General features: G+C 50.6%; 1 protein-coding gene across 1 annotated transcript in view; it reads right to left on the reverse strand.

Annotated features, from left to right (window-relative positions):
* Positions 1-18,583, reverse strand: part of LOC311426607 (netrin receptor DCC-like) — a gene marked incomplete at its 3' end in the record, with an annotated part of 357,717 nt that extends 339,134 nt beyond the window's left edge. The window contains exon 1 of the mRNA XM_084503074.1: positions 18,498-18,583. Coding sequence (XP_084359200.1) covers positions 18,498-18,582 — 85 coding nt within the window. The 5' untranslated portion in view covers position 18,583. The remainder of the gene's footprint in view (positions 1-18,497) is intronic.
* Between the last annotated feature and the right edge of the window lie 1,051 nt (positions 18,584-19,634).

Below are 19,634 nucleotides of genomic sequence, written 5' to 3' on the forward strand. Positions count from 1 at the left end.
GGGCAGGGGAAGCAGGTTAGCAGATTAGAGAAAAAGCCTTGAAAAGCATCAACGTTGCTACTTGACACCGAGATGATGACGGAAAAGGTCAGACAGTCCCTTTTCGGAGCTCAGCCTGGAGAGGAGTGGGTGGGATGAGCAGGGGCTGTGCCCAACAGCAGCCAAAATAATCCAAGTTGCCAAGGCAAAGCTGCTCAGGGGCGGGTGGGAAGGGGTAACACAGGGTCCCTGCAAAACCTGGAAGCATTTGGAGGAAAAATGCAATGCTGGGCAGTCTATAGTATTATTATAGATAATAATAGCTTTAAAAAGCTTTTTGTTTTTTCCCATTCAAAGGGAAATGTGTGCGTTAGGCTAGTAAGGTACGCCACGCACCTGAAATCTGGGGCTGGATAGAAAACGTTCCGATGATGCGCCAAGGAGGCAGAGAGAGAAAAGGATCCTAAATATCCTGGCAGGGAGAGAAAAGGATCCTAAATATCCCACCGTAACCCCAAAAATGCCAGGCAAGATGAGCACGAAGCGCCGCACCAAGCCCTGAGCACCCCGAGGAGCAGGTCCTGCGGCACCAAAGAGCCAGGGGGAGCAGCTTGGGCAGCGGGGGTGAATTGAGGCTTGTGATCCAGCCTCAGAAGGAGTCACTGTCTGTGTAGCAGCCCCATCCAAATTCGCTGACGCCCTTCCAAAAACAAGCAGCAGGAGACAAGGGCAGAGATTGTGCACGGCTCGGAGCTGTCAGATGCAAGGGAGGGGGAAGCTGAAAAGCATCCTTGTGATCCCGGCGAGCCACGGCCAGCCTTTCTGCGAGCCTTTCCGTGACAGCTAGCATCACTGGGGACGTGATGGAATGGAATAAAGTGGAGACACCCTCGAAGGAGTCGATGCACAAGGCTAACAATTAGTAATCTTCAGCAGGCGGCAAAGCAGCACTCACGGGACAAATGAGTCTCACGTAGCCATCCAAGCACCACCAGGGACAGAAAAGAGGCAGCAGCTCCTCGATCTCCTATTTATCAGGATGTAAAATATATTACAGAGGAAGATGAGCGTCCAAAGACACAGTTTCTTAGCAAAATAGGCAATTGGAAAATGAAGATATGGAATATAAAGTACGTCCGTACAGCCGTATAGCTGGTTGGGATATAGCACCCAAATCAGTGCAACATCCCCTGTGTTTTCTTCTCTGGCTGGAAAAACATTGAGGTTGTGGTCTGAGGGATGGGAAACCACCCCATTGAAGCAAAACCATACCACTGAAGAGCAACGGAGAAGGAATTAAAGAAAAGAAAACTGTTTGACAGTTACACGACTTTATTATGACCCTTTCTGATGACCCCAATGGATCTAGAAGAAAAGAATGGATAAATAAAATAAATAAATAAAATCAAAGCCTCCGATGCTCCAACCAGAGCCTTTTCCTTCCACAAATGTATACGCCCGACCAGGAAGAGCAGAGGGAAAAAAGAAAAAAAAAAAACAAAACCCACAACCTTTTCAGCATCTCAGACAACGTAGACTCCCAAGACCCTGCCAAATTCATCTTCCCTATCAGCCTCCAACAACACCTTGATAGTTTTCTCTCCCCTGGTTGCAGCTGTTCTGGAAATCTTTGCAGGAGAAAGCTCTTTCCTTGAGAGGAAACACTACAGAAAACATGATAGAGACGAGACTTCCTTCTGTCTGTCAAGTTTAAATGCCCTTAAAGATCTTGTGAACTTCACTGTAGGCAGTGCTTGAATTTAAATGCCAAGTGCAAACGCTGTCTGGAATGTATATCTCAGGCAAACAAAGGAGAAAATACTTTTGGCAAGGGTGTCCAGAGCTGTCTGGTTAAATAAGCACCTCAGGACAAGAATTAATAAGATAAGTCCCCATTTTGCAGATGGACCAGCAATGAAAGTGCTCTTGCAGAGGTCAAAAAGTGGAGAGCTGAGACCAAAAACAGCTAAAAACCGAGCGAGCAAGATGTCAAAGAGGAAATGAGAAGTATTTTTAGACACATAAATAACCTGCCAGGTTTGGCGCTTCTTTTTCTTGCTGTGTAATAGTTTATATAGCTGGAACATCATAAAACGAGCTGGTGAGAGCTCAGCCCCAGCCTCAGCTCCTCGGGTTGGCAATTAGGGCATCCTCACAGCAGGACAGAGCCAGGTCTTCGCATCCTTTCCAGCAGGAGAAGGCAGCTGAACCTCAGCTTGAAGCATCCAAAGCGAGCACTCTACTGAGATATTTGGGGAAAAAATCTTCCTCCAGGTGTTTTTGGTGTTGTTTGTGGGTTTTTTTTGCCTTTTTATGGCAATGGTTTTTACGTTGACTCTTCCACTTGGAACCCAACTGAAGGTTGAAGGGAAACGAAATGTTGACTTGACCATTGCTTGTCCCAACTCTTGTTGAGTCCCACATCCTTCTACATCATCAAAGCGGGCTGAAAAATCAGGTATTTATGGAAGGAGTGACATCCACAGGACGACAAGATCATTTCCAACTGGCACCTTTACTTCCTTTATTATCCGGGGTGTTTCTGAAGCTCTTTTTGTTTTTGAGAAGAAAAAAAAAAAATAGTAAAATAACTCAAAGTAAGGAAGCAAAGCTTATCTGCAGGCTAGCTGAGGTTTATTTTCCCCGCCAATTTTGCTAAATACAAAAGGCACCCGAAGCCAAAACGAGGAACGGTGGAGAGCTGTTTAATTAAAGCAATTTCTGCCGAGATGAGGCCCGCACAATGACTCCACTAAATAAGGCTCGGGGTGTTAGCGAGCAGAAAAAGGAGCTGGCTAATAACTATGCGGGGAGGCACGCTCGGCTGTGGTAAGGCTCGGGGAAGGCTGACGGTCTGTGGATAGAGGACAAAAGATAAGTGAACGTGGATAAAAAAGAGAGATAAGGAAGGTAGCGTTGAAAATGCAAGGCCAAGGAAGAAGTAAAGATGTGTGCCAAGGCACGAGGAGAGACAATTGAGCCACAGGGACGTGACCGGAATGAGCAGCAGGGAGATTTGTAGAGGGTTTTTCTGCTGGTTCCAGATCAGCAGTGTGAAAGATTACTCTGTTTGTCTCCTAAGACGTGAAGGAAATCCTTCAGCCAGCTTCCCTTGAAAAGAAGATTCACGGCGAGAGCATCGAGGAGCAGTGGGAGCTGGGCGCTGAATGGAGGTCAGGGATTAAAGCAGCTGGGGGATGGAGGGGACGCTCCCAAAAGGGACTTGCTCCTTTCTGGGCTGGAATTATTCATTTTTTAAAGATAAATTACCCACTCACAGCTGGTGGCTGCCTACAATATGATCCACGTCTTGTCTTGTTGTACCTTGCTGTGTTGCTACACCAGTAGAGGTGTTCAGCGCTCCCGTTGGCGAACGTAGGTCTGGGATCCTCAAACAGTTGGAGAAGTAATCAATCGAGGTGTGGAGAGGTAATCAATTGAGGTGTCCTGACCCCAAGGATGGATGGGCAAACAGGCACACAACACCCCAGACCCGTGGCCCCAAGCTCAACCACCACTCTCTTGGCCAACGCAGCGTACCCGTAGCTTACCCAAGGTTTTGCCTGAAATCAAGAGCTCTTTGATTAAAACAAGCCCCAAATTAGCTGCTGACGTGCACCAGCCACCGAGAATTGGACTCGTATCACAGATCTAATCTAAAGGAAAAGCCCAAAGCACGCTTCAAGAGCATGGTCGTACTCCGCCGGCAATTTCAGAGCTGAACGCCAGACAGAGCTGAGAGCGAAATGAGATTCATTCCTTAATTTTTAATGTAAGAAAATCAATGGGCGTCAGCCAATGAAAAGAAAAGCCTCGGAAAGAGCTCAATAGGCAGCACTCGTTTTAATGAAGGTACCGAGAAACACCATCAGAAAGTGCAGAAGGAAGGGAACCAAAACAGAAATTACGCAATGACGGCGCAAACAGGAGTTATAGAAAAAGTTGTGAATTTTTGTGTTCCCATCCTTAAGGCTGTGACCAAGTCACTGCTCCTCGGGGACTGCACCTGGGACTGCAGAAGCTGCCAGCATGATTAAAAAAGCAACCTTTACATTGATCTCTGGCCTTCTGGCCCCAAAAGTCCCCGCAGCCTGCGTAAAACCAGGGCACGCTTGGGGGCTTGGTGGGCAGGAGAGGTGCAGGAGCGAAATTCGAACAAATCAATCTATAAAAGAACTTCAAACAAAGCAATCTATAAACAACGTGTGTATACAAACACAAGACGCCGCTGCTTCTTCAGGGGATCAGAGGGCAAATTTAAAACAAATCCCGGATCCCGAGGAGGAGATGCCCGAGCACCCCAGAGCTGCCGTCGGAGGGAAGCACGAGGTGCCCGCGGATGAGCTTGCATAAACTGGGATTCTAAAAAAAGCCCCAATCCCCTCAATTCAGCCAGGTTTAATTGATCGCTGCTCTTGGGAGAGGGCTCGGAAAAAATGAAAGCTGGCCTTATCTAAATCCGGCCTCGTTTTGGTGGGGCGTGTTTATATATCAAAGCCACCGGTCCCGAGGATTTTTGCTCGACTCTCGAGAAATTTCAGGATTTGATCCTGAACTCCGGATGGGGAATTAACGTGCAGCCCGAATCGTTTCATGCAAAAGCAACACGAAGCACATGCAGGACAGCAAAGCCACAACGGGAGGAGGCTGCGGAGAGGCTGCTTTCCCTCGTTTCACATCACAGTGCTAATAGTAAATATTTATTTAATTATTTGCATCTGCATAACATGTCTCTATCTCCTCCCACTCTCAATCGTTCCGTAGAGCAACAGGTTTTTTCCTCCTTGGAAGTCCAAGCTGCCTAAAAACATCACGTCAAAGAAAAAAAAAATGGGAAGCGAACAAACTGACCTCATGGTAGCATTCAGAGCTAATTCAATAGCTTAATCCCAGATTTTGGTGCTTATCAGGGTATATTCTTCTGTTTTATAAAGAAAACTGTGACTTCACATCCATGTTTTTGTGATGATTTTGGTTTGTGTAACAGATGGACCCGGCAGTAGCTTTGTTATCTTCTTTGTTTCTCTCTCTTCCTGGGCTTTATCTGCGTACTTTGAAAGCAAACCCCAGCATATTAATATTTCTGGGTCTCTCTCCGTGCATATTCGTGACCTCCGAGCTACGCCTCGTGTTTTGTCCTCTGTATTTACCGAGCTGGGCTTGCGAGCCTCCCATTAACATGACAATGTTGAAAAATATTTGTGCTCGTTACAGAACCACACAAGTCATTATCTTGTTTGGATACAGCTCAGTCTTATTCGATACTTACTACAGTTTTAATCCTATTTTTTTCCCCAAGCAGATTGAAATTTGGCTGTTGTGGGCTCCTACCTCTATCTTTTAGGGGTGATGCTCGTCCCTCCTCATGCCCATGAGCGCGGCGCCGCGCTATCGGGCAGAAATGTTTGAGGTTTTGGTCTCTTCCATCTCGACTTTCCATTTCAAAGCACGACGTGCTGTGCGTTGTTCTGTCTCTCCAAATCACCGTCGGGTTATCACTTCACAGATCATTTTCCCTCCTGGAGATCCCGAGACATCATCGCAGGTAATGGATGCGGTCCAAAGCAAAGAACGGGGGAGCTCTGAGATCACCCAGCCACCAGCCATCCCAACTGGAAATATTCAGATGCTGGATGCCTTTTTTTTTATTATTTTTTTACAGCAGATGAGATGACATTTGGGAAAAAAAAAAAAAAACTTAAAGACAGCCACGGGTCCAGATGGCTGGGAACCAACAGCAAGGATGAAAAACCCGACAGATCTGCAGGGGAAGAAAGGCAGGGGAGAAGGAAAGGCGAAGGGACCCTGTCGTGTTCAGCAAGTCAAGCACCATAAATCCAAGATCATCACCTTAAAGCACACATTTACTCTCGTATTTGTAAGCAGATGATGGAAGTAGCAGAAATATCAAGCTCCAAAGCGAGCCGACCAGTAGCCTCGTCTCACTGTGAAATATAAACCGGGGGAATATCAAGAGCAATTAGCGGCTGCACTTCTCAGGCGAGACAAAACGGGAGAATTTTACAGGGCTCCCATAATTAGAGTTAATAAAAACGAATATACAATTCCCCAGGGGGCTGTGGGTGACACGAGTTTCTCTAGCCTCAACCTACCGACGCCCTCCCGGGTTGCACGGTGCTCGTTGGGTTAACACACTTCCATCTAATGACCTTAAAACAACCCTAGAAAGGGAAGGGAAACTGTTAGGCAAGCAGTGAGTCCATCAAGAAGGAGACAATATAGACAATCAGGAAGGAATCAACGTCTCACATTGGATTTCAAGGAGAAAATGCAAAGAAAGAAAGGAGGAGAAAAGGAAAAACGTAGTGCCAAGCTTCTCGGTCCTGGTTTCCTTCCCCTGCCCTAAGCAGCATAATCCCTCCTCTCCCCATGCTCTGGGAAACCTCTAACCCAGGATATCTTTCCAATTTTCAGTTCTAATGCTGCTATCATTGCTAGAAAGCACTCAGATCTCTGATTTTGATACAGGCTCAAGTGAGAAACCTCCTGCAGCTGAGTCTGGGAAGCTTCATACGCGAGCACAGCGGGACCACGGCGGTGCAAGATGCTCTACGTGGGCACATCCACCCCACAGCCCATGGAAGAGCCACCCAGAACCGTGTTCAGTGGTGTTTTGGCAGAGTCCTCTTAATAAATGAATGAAAACAGACAGAAAGAAAGGCAAACCAAGCTCATTCTTGGCAAACCCTAGTCCTCCTCCTCACGGTGGGCTCCTCGCGCCGCGTGCCGTGGGTCAGCACCTGCCTTGTAGGGCTGGGACGCGCCGTGCTGAGAGCCACAGGGTGCCCCCACCCCGCATCTGAGCCGCGGGGGGCACGGGTCCGCTCGCCTGCACTTGCCTCTTATCAACTCCTTTCTTCTTTTCCTTTTTCGTCTTTTTGTTTGATGGCGCTTAAAAAAAAAAAAAGAAACAAAAAAAAAACGAAGGGCGATATCAAACGGAACAGACCTTTCAAAAGGGTTTGATGACAGCAGCCTGCTGAGTCCTTTTTCAACGCAATTATTTTATGCGGGACTAAATCAGAGATAAAAGTCAGCTCTGCCAATAGGGCTTAAATCCCTTCTGTGCAGAACAAGCCCTGGAATTACTCCTGCTTGGGACCAACTCGTGGCCGGCAGCACCGGCGGCAAGCCCTGTGACCATGCGCCCCGCAGAGCCCAGCCCGTCAAAACCCAAAAACCAAACCCAAAACTTGGCGGCTTCACCCCACCAAGGACACGAAGGAGCCAAGGGGCGAGGAGAGGAGCATCACCAGGCCCCCACAGCCATGAAACACATTCAGATTCAGGGCTCACATTTCTCCCTACTTGCTTTTGCGGCGCTGCTCACAAAGACAGCAAAAATGGGGCACTTCTGAGAGCTCCTGTTACATCCGAGCGCTCAGGCAGCTGAGGATGCACCAGCACTTCTTAATTTACTCTTCAGCTGTAGCTGAAATCCTCTTCTGTCAGGCAGGTTTTCCATGTAAAACCCCATTTGTACCGGTTTCTGGGCACCTTGCCACCGCCGCTAGATTATTCCCAAACGAGCCCGCGCGCGCACACACGTAATCAGGAGCTGCAATCACATATTTAATCAGCAACGGATTAGGTAACCTTTACAAAGTTCAAGAGGCAGACTGAAATAAAGAACCACCACACCTAAAAACAAACCAAAAAAAAAAGGTGTTATAAAGGGTTGAACGGGCTCGGCAGTAGGGATGCAAACTCGGGGCTCCTCCCGGGCTGCCCATCTCCTAATATCGAGTTCCACGTCTCGGATGTAACCCCCCGAAGTCATGGATTTGCTGTTAACAGGGAAATAACTGCGAAGCACCAGTATTTCTCTGCCTCATCAAGAGGGAAAGTTCACAAAAGTCAGTTCATTTTGTAATAAAAGCCAGACCTGGTATTCTCCAGCAGTTTTCCAGCTTCGTGGGCTTTCCAGGCACCGGCTCTGATTAATTCCAGAGGGTCCTTGCCGTTGAGTGAATGATTATTATTCACACGGCAGGGTGAAGTAAGTCATCAAGGCTAGGCTTTTCAATCTCTAGTGTCCAAATTTTGGATAAACCGAGGAGTGCAGACGTCTGGCAGCTCCTCTTTAAAAAGCAAGCTGCTTTTTAATAGGAACCACGGTGCCCATCACAGCCTGTGCTTTCCGGACAGCGTGATACGAGCAAACCAAGCTAGGAGCCCCGACCATCTGGGTAAGCCCGAATAACAGCCTGGACTGATCCTTAAATTCCTGGGGCAGAACGAATCCAAATGTTGTCACAGGATTAGGAGACTTTGCTCGTTTCTGGGCTGCAGCCACTCATCCCTACCTGTCCAGGAGGAGCAGGACCGGCTGCCAACACTGTTCTACCAAAAAAAAAGACCCGAATTTAATGCTACCTGTGTCTGCTTCCCATATTCCTCATTTTTTTTCCAGCCTTCCGACACGTTTGGCATATCGTTGGGGTATCCACAGCAGTTATTTGTAAGAACAGCCCTATAATTTTTAAGGCAGTCTCATTAACACGAAGTTGGGAGAGAGACGAGTCAAAATAGAGAACGTGAAACACCCCATAGATAATTTCCAATCTTTTATCACTGTACACTGCTGCTTTTGAGGAGCACCATGCCCAATAAAAGAAAACACCCAGGAAAAATCAGAGCAATCCATTTGGGCTTAAAATGCATGATCCTGCAAAGGAACTGGCAGCAAGATCTGCCCACGATATGATGTTGAAGGCAACCCAGCTAACCCAACATGCTCTGGACTGGTGTGAAGCAAGAATACAAAAAGACACCTCGATATACATATATATATAGATTATTTTTAAGGATTATGCTCAACCTGGATGGAAAATTTCTCACCGAGGTGTAAGCCGAGGCAAATATTTATTCCAGCTGTAGTTCAAAGGAGTGAGTTTATATCCAAAACGGTTCAGTGGGGAGACATGGAGAGCACGGCATCTACATTTCCTTGCCCTTTGCTCCTGAAACCCACAGGTTTCAGCTCGGCAAGATAGGAAATGAGAAGAATATAAAGAGGGACGGGACATTTACGTGACCGGAGAGGAATTTCGGAATTGCAGTCATGAAAGTGAAGAGCAAATATCGAGAGCCTCACATTCTCACTGACGGCCACGGGAGGAGAGATCGCCGCTCTTCCAGACTGGTTTCATCCCTGTTCTTGTGCCGAATGCCAATAAACTAATAAATAAATAAATTCATAAGTGGATAAAATCCATCTCCATTGTTTTTCCATTTGATTTCCTGAAAGTTCACTGCCAGACAGCACAAGGCATCGAGTGCAAACGCTGTCCCCACGCCCGTTTTCACAGGTAGGACGACAAAACCACAATATTTTTCTAACACGCTCCGAGTGCTCTGCCTATTGACCGTCTTATCGAGTGATGGCAAGAGGAACAACTTCACTCCCCGAAGCGAGAGCTCACCTGGATTTTCTCCCCTCCTGTTGGGTCCGAAATATCGGGACTAGAACAACGTCACCTCCCTGGATTTGGTTTCATTTGGTGTCATTGAATTGGCTTCGCTGCAAGTCATCGCGCCGCGGAAATTCTTCCTTTTAACTAAAAGCTTCCCATAACCCTTTGCTTTTAAATGATAAAAGCTGAGGAAAACGCCTAGTTTTAGCTCGCGAGATACGGGATAAATCATTGCGTGGGTCAATGCTTGCTAATTGCCCATGACTAAGTCCCAATTTAATGTGGACCGACAGAGGGGTTTCTAAATAATAATGCCTTCTCGCTCGCTGCCATAAAACACACATTAAAGAGGCCTTCTTTTCGGAGAGCAGGTGCTGAGGCTAAGCGCTGACAAAAAGGCACTTCTGGGGTGTGAAACACGTTATTGAATTAGCAGTGAACGCATTAGTTAGGTCCGGGCTATGTTTAAGACGTCTCCAGCCATGCAAGTGCCTCCTCACCACGACAGCCCGTCTTTGGGGTGAAAACCTCACCCGCCGGCCACAATCGGGGCACATCATGGGGTAGAAAGGCACGTGAAGAAGGATGAGGGTCGTGGGACGTTGGGAAGTTCAAAGGAAGGAGGAAAAATGATGGGGACACCGAATGCCTGGAGAAGGGAAAAGAGCGGGGCTGCTCGCAGCGGGACGGGGTCGGGGCCCCAGCGCCCCCGGCGCAGGTCCTCGGGGAAATAGGATCAATGCCAGGCAGGTTTAATCTCTCCTCCAGGTAGTAAACGAGCCTTTCATAAAGCCCAATGCCCCCAAAAGGCCATTGAGAGAAATGAAAACCCAACTTTTAAGGCTGCTAAGCCAAAGCAACGCCCTTATCTATCACATCACCTAGGAGCCCCGCGCCGCTAAAGCCAGGGAAATGAATAGTTAATGACCCCATAAATCTTAGGCTGCCACATAAACATAAACACATTTTTTCTTGTCATGTCCGAGGGAATAAATGTTTTATCACACCTTAACTCTGCCACATTGAATTATTCCCTCGTCCCTATTACTATTTTAAGGCAAGTACGCCGGTCCCCCAAAGAGGCTCTGAGTTACCCGGTTATTTATTTGTGAACGGATGCTTCCTCTTCGTCGAAGTGCTCCTGTGGAGACTTCGGGATGTCAAATATGAGACTAAAGAGAAATTTGTCTGACAGAAGGGACTGGAAGTTGGAACAGAGGGCAAGCGAGTCGTTTCGGGGTGAGCCAGGGGAGAAGAGCCCAGGGCCACGGACAACTTGGGTGGAAGGACCCAAGACTTGGGGCTGGGACCCCTCTGCTGTAAAACCCCATGGTCAGACCAGCAAGGAATACCTACAGATGGGTGTTACAGTGAAACAGGGGGCAAAACACACCTGTGGGTTTCTTAGGATGGTTCGCGGGGTCTCCACCAGTTGACCATGCTCCTTTCACGGTCAACGGTTGACCATGAAGGAAGAAAGGATGAGTATGAGCTCCCAGCAGCCAGAAGTGGCCTTCAGGACCCTATTTCCCTGACGGTGGAAAAAGGAAATGGAGAAATAACCGCTGTGAAAGGTCCAGGTCTGCCTAGAAAGGGCTCGCTCCCGTATCTCCCGTATCTTGTAACTCACCTCCGCCTTCGGGGCACGTCACGTGCGGCTTCCCGAGGCTGCAGCGAGAAAATTCCCCCGGCTTTGTGCAACTCGTTGAAATCTGACTGAAGACTATTATTGAAGTGCAAAATATAATTACAGTGAAGATCAGCAGGCAGAATGGTGCCGGGGAAAGGGGTGTGACATTGCTCGACAATTAGGCAGAAACGCAGGAGAAATGGATTGTAAATAAAAAAAGGGGGAAAAAAAAAGAAAGAAAAGGATAAATTCAACAAAAAAAATAAAATCGTTTTAGAGAATGCTCGGTATTGTTGTTAAACCAGCAAAGTGGAGTTGATGCTAGCCACTAATTCAGGGCAATATCTGGACCCTTTGCTCGATGTCTTTATCTGCAAAATACAGGCTAGGGACCGTTCTGAATTTCTGATAGGCACAAGTAGCAATAGGACAGCTGGGTTTGATTTACTGTCACACACCCTTTGAAAATTCCCCTAAAGTACTTTCCGTTCTTTGTGTGAAAGAGCTGCTGCCGAGACACAAAGTGTTATTATTATTATGATTATTGCTCGGAGTGTTTCAAAGCCGGTACAATAAAAGTTCGGGCTGGCAAACCACTTCCCAGCAAAGCAAGCACGAACATCAGCAGCTCACGGCTTGTCCAAGGACTCCCTGGGGTCTCGCACATCCCTTGGGATCTCCAGCTCTCCAAACTCACCCTTTTCTCCCTTTTCTGGAAGTTTTGGCGAGGTTTCCAAGGAGCGTAGGGCGTTGTGCAGGGCTCCAAGCCACTCGATGAAGTCCAACCCAGTTAGCTCCCGTGCCACGAGGTTCCCTGACCGTGCCGCCCTATCGATCAGGCCGTCTGCAAACGCTGCCTCATTTATTTAGGGTTTGATTTGAGCAGCTGGAGCGTGCCCGAAAGGTCACTCGTTTTGCTCCGTTCCTAGCGAACAACGCCCCGCTTCCATTCCTACCGGTTCCAGATCGATGCTGCTCTCCTCGCCCCTCCCGAGCCGGCTTGAATTTTCTATCAAAGAGGCTAAAACGGGGCTGACGCTCCCCACCCCTGGCTATTTTTCTAAATTACTTCTTCAGCAAACTGCAGAGGACTTCACCTCCTCTGGGGATGCAGAAATCAGGCCGAGGAAGCAGCACCAAATTCCAGCCGGTGCAGTGGCAGCCGCGGAGGTGGGAAGCGGAGGCACTGATCCCGCAAGGTCTTTGGGATTAGGGAGGAGATTTAGGGACCTAAGCACTACAGAATCACAGAGCATCCCGAAAAAATAATAAAAAAACTCCTGAATACCTTGGTAAAGCTGGAATGTTACTTGAATCTTCCAGCAACCCCACTAATTGCGTGGCACCGGGTCCCAGCCCTTCACGCACGAGGTCCCAGGACATTGCAAGGTAGGGAAACCTCACCCAGTGATCTGGGACGTTACTTCACCATTATCTGATGGCGTTTTAAATGATGGAAAAATGGCTTAAAGTCACAATCTTACTTTAGGAAACGGTTCTACATCCCGTTTATCTCATCACGTGGGTACACCTCAGCATCAGCCCGAAATCACCCGCATCCGAGGTGTTTCTCGCAGCATTCCCAGCCTTTCTTTTCTCTCCTCGTTGATTTTTTTTCTGCACACGCCTTGCCTTCTTGACAAGCTGGGAAGCCACCCAGAGCTCCCCTGGCTTTGCAAGTTCCTAGCCACAGCCTGACGGTGCTCTCGGAGGCTGCTGGTGCCACTTTTAATCCTCTCCATCGCCCATCCACGCAAGCAGGTGGCTTTGCAAAAGAGCTGGCTGCGTCCTGCCCTGCTCTCCGGGGAAAAACCTGGGGAGAAAAGGAGCTGGAGGATGTCAATCATGCTTCCAACATCTGTCCCCATCCCGGGTGCTCTTTATAAGCCGATCCGAAGTAATAACAGCAGAAAGCACAAGGTATGTGAGCTGATTTTGAATGCGTCTCTCTCCTTTTCTTTCCCTTGCTTAGTGTTTATCGCCTTCCAAATTCAGCCTTTAAAAAAAAAAAAATTGCATTCATCTCACCCAGAAGAGAGAAATGTATTCTCTTCATAACACTTTGTTCTCAGCAGAAAATCAACTTTATCTTGATTGTCAGGCAGAAATAAAGCTCGGAGACTAAGAGCCGAAAAGGAGAAGGTTTTGTGCAGCAGCAGCTGGAATTTGTTTTAAGAAAGAGAGCAATATTCAGGTTTGGCTTACAAAATCTGAGCACAATATGACACGGCCCACGAGGAAAGGAAACCTGCCCTGCCCTGCCTGACTTCCCTCGGTTGGAAAACACCTTCCCGGCCTTCATTAATGCCCAAATTTCTGCCCAATTAAACCACGAACCCAAACACCCCGCGGCAACACACCGGCCGAGGGGAAAAAAAATCATTTTAGAGGCTCTAAAATATCCCTTTGGTGCTTACCCCAGAGGAATCGGGAAGGAGATGCTTGGCGGTTTGCAGCGATCTGTAAATATCCCGGTTTCATTTGCGTTTTTTACGGGTATAAAACTTGCAGTATTTAAATCCGAGCTGAGGAGCAGAGGGCATGAATATTGCATCGGGTACGGCCTCGGTTTAATAGGGCTTAAGGAGAGGGGAAGGTCCGAGTGAGCTCCCCGAGTGAGGCTTGGAACAGAAATAGGAGAAGTTGAATCACGTGAGAACCTCTCACACCAAAAAAAAAGACCCTTTAGCTGTGAAATTCAAGTCCTCCATCACTTGCCTTCCTCGTTGCCACATCTTGGATGGAAAATACTTTGGGTTTAGGGAAATATTGGGAACTTTCTGCCAGCCTCTGGTTTTCCTCTGACCCTTTTTTCTGACGTTCATGCACAAAAATCAGCCTCGGGTGCCTCCATCCCTCCGGTGGTAACCCTGAACCTGATTTTGCTCGGGACTCAACCAAAATATATGGGGAAAAACAGACTTCCCTTCTTAAACCAGCTCCTGGAACGACCCAAAGCTACCAAACGGATCCCAAAATCCACGCGGCCAACAAGATGTTGGCGTCCCTCTAGCTCGGGCACGAGAAGCTGGGGAAAAAGCTCGTCTGCCACGTGCTCTGGGGTTGAAGATGCAGAAGAGCATCACCTTTTGGCTTTAATTCATTCATTTGTAGCTCCAACTTTCATTTGCCGTTCACCTGGGCAGGGAAAAGCCAAGCCGCTCCCCCTTTCCTTCTCCAACCGAGTGCTTTGGGCCTTGAGGAAAATGATGGTTGCAGGCCAGAAAAAAAAAGGTTTTACAGTAAATGCTGAACATGTTTCATATTCACTCCTTGCTGTTATTTTTTTCCTGGAAAAAAAAATATATTTTTTTTGGAGTTTTGCTCACAGCAGGCCAGAGCTTTCCCATCCTTCGGCTTCTCCAGATGACAAAGTAAGAGAAGAGGAGCCCGCGGTTGCAGCAGGCGATGGCACGTACCTTTCCTCTGCTATTGATTGCTCATTTGCAGGACTTCACTTGAGAATAACGAGCGACCCAGGACTAGAAGCGTGGCCGATCCATTACGCCGTCCTCCTCATCACTCAGCGCCAAACCTGGGAGAAATGCAGCCCGCCACGCTGGCGTAAGATCCACGGGGCAACACCATGGTTTAATTCGCAGGGAATACGTTCTCCTTTAAATTTTTTTTCTCCTCTAGAAGTCAAAGCTTGCCTCATCCTCACTTCATCCCACGGCAATCTTCCGATCGTTCATTAAAAACGCATTAATGGCACGGAAAGCGCCTGATTTCCCTCTGCTTGGACGTGAAAATAGAAGAGGCCAAGGGGCCAAAAGTTGGCAGGAGGGCACACCACCGATGTATCCCTTTAAAATCAGTCCCTGGGTGCTGTTAATTACAACAACTTACAGCAGAAGACATCACGTTTTGACTTTAAAAGTTATTTTTACTGAAACCACCTCAATTTCTGATTCGCACGAGTCCAAAGAATATTATGATCACCTTACCCCTACCAATAACAAACCAACCTTTGGTTTAGCATCTGAGAAGAGGAATCGGTATTTCGGGACACTTTTGGGGCAGGAAAGACAAGGAAAAGATAAATAATCTTACGGCAGAGCACTTCGGATTTCCATTTTTCAACAAAACTGTTCCTACAAGGGGTCCTTAGCATCAAACCTCGATGCGCAAAACCAACTCGCGACGCGGCGGCCGCGCCAAGGGATTTGGGATTTGGGATTTGGGATTTGGGCTCGGAGCCGGCGTGCCCGTTTCGGGAGGCAAGCTGAAGTTTTTGCTCCCAATTTGCTTCTTTGAAGCTCGGGAGAGTCGTGGCACTTTGGAGAGGGTTGGCTGAGCACGAAGCTCTACTCGCAACCCGGAGTGGCCGCCGTCCGTGCGGTGATCCCTCCCGTTGCCTGCAATCGAGTCCTGCTAACGATGTGATTCAATTAGGCACAAATCAAGAGCTGGCTGATACTTTTCACAACGCAACTCCGGCTCCCGACCAATTCCCTACCCAGATGGAAGAGCTTGATAGAGTTACTGGTAACAGAATATCCCCCTCTGGAGGGATGTTAACAACCCTTTTAATATCAATACACCTGCCGGAGCAAAGCTACGAGCTTGCAGGGAACTGTGCAAGCACACGAGGAATGCAAACGATCCCCAAAAAATCGCGTTGGGGGGATTTGGGTGATGCAAACACGGAAGCCAGCAAGGATTTGCTCAGGTCGGGAATCCTTTTCTCCCTTTTTCTAACTGTTTACATCGTGAAACTTTGATGGATTGAGACAAAACGGGAGTTATTCTGCAGAAGAAATTTGATTTATTCTGGTTTAGAGGGTCGTGTGGGCAGCTGGTTACCTGTCTGCCTCCCGAATCTCTCCGCCCGATGACCTTTATTTCGGATTAATGAGACCGACGAACGAATAACGTTTGCAGGAGAGATCCCGGGGACACCGCCGTGCCCGACAGCCCCCACCCCAAGCCAATTTGGTTCTCCTAACACCCACCTGCTGTCGCAGCAGCAAGTCCAGCAGTCCTATATTATTATAAGTCCTATAAAAAAGCTCTACCAGCCCTTCAGACCCCAATATCTGCCACCAGGACGACGCCAATGAGAACCCCAATGAGGAAGAGGGTCCCACCACGACTCGGGGTCTTCAGCACTGGGAAGGTTTTAGGGGCTTGTAAGGGCTGGGATGGAAGTTTTAGGGGCTTGTAACTCCCTTGAGGAAGGGGCAAAGTAATTCCCACAAAGACGCCCTCCCTTCAGCTCCTCTGTTTGCCAACCAACGTTTTCCTGCAACTCCAGGCCGCGATTTCAATGAGTTTTCGACCTCTTTTGACCACCTCGGAGCATTTATAAGAAGTCAGAAGTTGCACCTCACTTGCTTTCCGGGCTTCCCTTACAGGAGAAAACCCCCAAGGAGCAGATCCCAAAAGCCCGAGGCTCCCCACCCCGATAAAATAAAGGGTTCCCGAGCATCTTGCACCTTGCAGCAGAGCCCAAACTTGCTTTTCATCCACAGAAGTGGCAACAGAAATGGGTAATTTTAAGGGAACGGGGCCAAAAGAACCAACTTGTTGGCTCCTTTTGAGATCTGCTTGCCCCTACACCTGCCCGTGGCGCGGCAAATCCTTGCATTACGGCGAGTTTTGGTTTGGTGAGATGCTAAAACATCGAGCGAGGGCAAACTTTTTGAGGTTTACTCACATTTAGTGAAGTCCCTAGGCCTCTTCCAGCGCTGCTCTATCCCTGAGCCGGCTTCCCGCAGCAGCACGCGGGGACCCCAACGTTGCGGAGCTGCTTTAGCTCGTCAAAAAAACCCTTTTAAAAATCGGGCCAGGCCCTCTAAAGGACGCCTGGAGAAAAACCCACGTGCGGAGCAACTGAGGAAGGGCTCCGAGAGTTACTTGAGCTGCCAGCAGCCTGCTGGTGGGATGGGGCCAGCCCAGGTGGCACGCAGGGGGATGCGAAATCCTAAAACCGAGCTCGAGGTGGGCTGGAGGATGCCCGGATTTCAGGTTGTATGGCAGGAGGCATCCCATGGGTTTTGCTCTCCCTGTTCGAGCAGCACGGCTGCGATATTTCCCGACCTCTGCATCCTGGGGGAGGGAAATTCAGAGCCTGGGGCAGCTCCAGGATCGGGGCACGGAGCGGGAGAGGCGGTGGCCCCGTTGTGCAGCCTCCCGGGAGCCCTTTGTTAGCAGGACGGGCTCCCTGTGCGTTTGGGGCCGGCTCGGGGGCCAACTTTCCCCCTTTTGCAGCTCGCTCAGCCCCAAAAGAGGGATTTGGGGCGCAGGGCCAAGACGCCAGGATGCAGAAGGAGCGCACCTGCGTGCCGGAGGTGGGCTGGGAGCTGCGCAACCCCTTTTCCTTCCCCGCGGCCCCAAACAATGCCGGGGCACGGCGGTGGCGTTGCTCCATCCCCTATCTCCGTTGCTCCATCCCCTATCTCCGTGGCTCCATCCCCTCCTCCGGCAGCAGAGGAACCTGCAAGCCCGTGTGGGGTGGCGAGGAGGAAGAGCAGCGCCACGGTTCCCGGCTGGGAAAGCGGGCGGCACCCCGCTCCGACCCTACAAACCCGCCTCTCCCCGGCTGGGGAAGGCGCTGGGGCGCACGCACCCCAAAGAAAACCCTCCTGAAGTCCCCCAAAATCACGACAGGCAAAGGATTTATCCATCAGGGTGAGGCAGGCAGCGCCTCCGGGGGAGATCGCCGACCCCATAAGGCTGCCAACCTGCTCAGCACCCCCCCGCACCCCACAAAAACCCCGCTGGGCGCGCGGGGAGTCGGTGCCCATTGTTCCCACTGCGGGAGCTCAAGGGGGGGTTTTGTGCTCGCCACGAGCTTTTTCCCCCCTTCCTGGGTCGGATTTGGGGGAAATCGAAGCGTTTTAAGGCGCCCCCACACACATCACACCACCACCGCCACCAGCGGGCTCTCCCCCGGCCGCACTTTCTCAGTCCCGAGCGCTTTTGGGGCTCCCGGTTCCCTTCTCCTCCTTCCTCCGGGAGGGAGGCGAGCCCTTCCTGCAGCCTCTCCGCCACCTTTCCCCCTGCCCCTGCCCCAATTTGCCATTTTTCCCCCAAAAAGAAAAAAAAAGGGAGAGGTGCAGCCCCGAAACAACCGCAGGGACCCGGAGCCGCTTTGCGCATCTCTGCGCTCGCCTCCTCGCCAACTCACCGCCGCCTTCATCCCCTCCTCGCTCCTTTCGCTTTTCTTTATTTTTTTATTTTTTTGGCCTCCCGGCTCTCCAAAAAAAACCCTTCCAGGATCCCCAAAAAGCCGCCGGTGGAGGGGATAGGAGAAGGCAGGCGGCACACAAGCGGCGCTGCCACCTCCTGCCACGCTTCTCCACCGTTCCCCTTCGCTCCCGGCGTTGTCCTTTTCTTCCCCGGTGCCCCGGCTCCTCTCCGGGTGGCGGCCGGGTGGGGGGCTCGGAGGGCTGAAACAGAAGGGAAAAATGGGGAGAAGGGGAGCCGAGGAGGAGGCTCGGACTTACCCAAAACGCCAGGATTGAGGCTCGCCAGGGCGCAGAGGAGAAAAGCCAGCTTGGGTACCCAGGCGCAGCCGAGGCTCCTCTCCATATTTCAGCAGCAGGAGCTCGGGGTCCCGAGCAAGCGAGGCGAGCTCGCCCGAGCCCCCCCCCCCACCCCCCCCCCGGCCTTTTTTTGGGGCTCAGAGGAAGGGAAAAGGGAAAACGAGGGGCTGGGGAAAAAGTTGCATCCAGTCCGGGAGCCTGGCAGGGGCACTACCTCGAGGAAAAAACCTTCGCAAGGGTCCTCCCACCGCCGGCGAGCCAGAAGGAGCCGGGTCCTGCTTGGAGAGGCGGCCGGAGCGCATCGGCGGGGCGGCGGCGGCTGCTCCGTGTCCGCCGGGGGGAAAAAAAGGGGGAAAGGGTTTGGGATATGGGGTGGGCGATCACCCCCCCTCCGGAGGGGTTGAGCCTTTGGGGTGGAAGCTTTTGGAGGGGTCTCTCCCCGGGGGGTGAGCCTAGAGGGTGAGCCTAGAGGGTGATGCTTGGGGATGGTCCTTGGGGATGCTCCTTGGGGATGCTCCTTGGGGATGGTCCTTGGGGGTGATCCTGTGGGGTGATCCTGTAGGGTGATCCTGTAGGGTGGTCCTGGGGGGTGATCCTGGAGGTGATCCTCGAGGCTGATCCCGGGGGTTGATCCTGGAGGACGATCCTGGCGGATTTGCTCGGAGATGCTCCCGAGGGATGACGCCGGGGGGGGGGGGGATTTTATTGGGATGCTCCTTAGGGGATGCTCCTTATGGGGTCGCCGGGAAGAGCCGAGGGGAACGGGAAGGAGCCGGAGGCGCCTCGCCGGCTCCGGGCGCTGCCCGAGGGCCCGGGTGGGGCCGCTATGGGGTGGGTTGGGGCTGGGGCTGGGGTTGGGGCTGGGGCTGGGGCTGGGGACGGGCCCGGCCCCGCCGCGCTCGGCAGCGGCCGCCGCAGCGCCCCGGAGGGGAGCGGGGGCGCCCTCTGGGGGCCGCCCGGGGAAGGGCGGAGGGAGTTATAGGGGGGGTTATGGGGTGGTTTTAGGGTTTGGGGGGTTATGGGGGATCTGGGGGGGTTAGGGGGTGGGTTAGGGGTTTGGGAAAAGGGCTGCGTTAAAGGTTTGGGGAGGGGCTGGGG

This window comes from Aythya ferina (genome assembly GCF_964211825.1).
Source record: "Aythya ferina genome assembly, chromosome: Z".
Taxonomy (NCBI): Eukaryota; Metazoa; Chordata; class Aves; order Anseriformes; family Anatidae; genus Aythya; species Aythya ferina.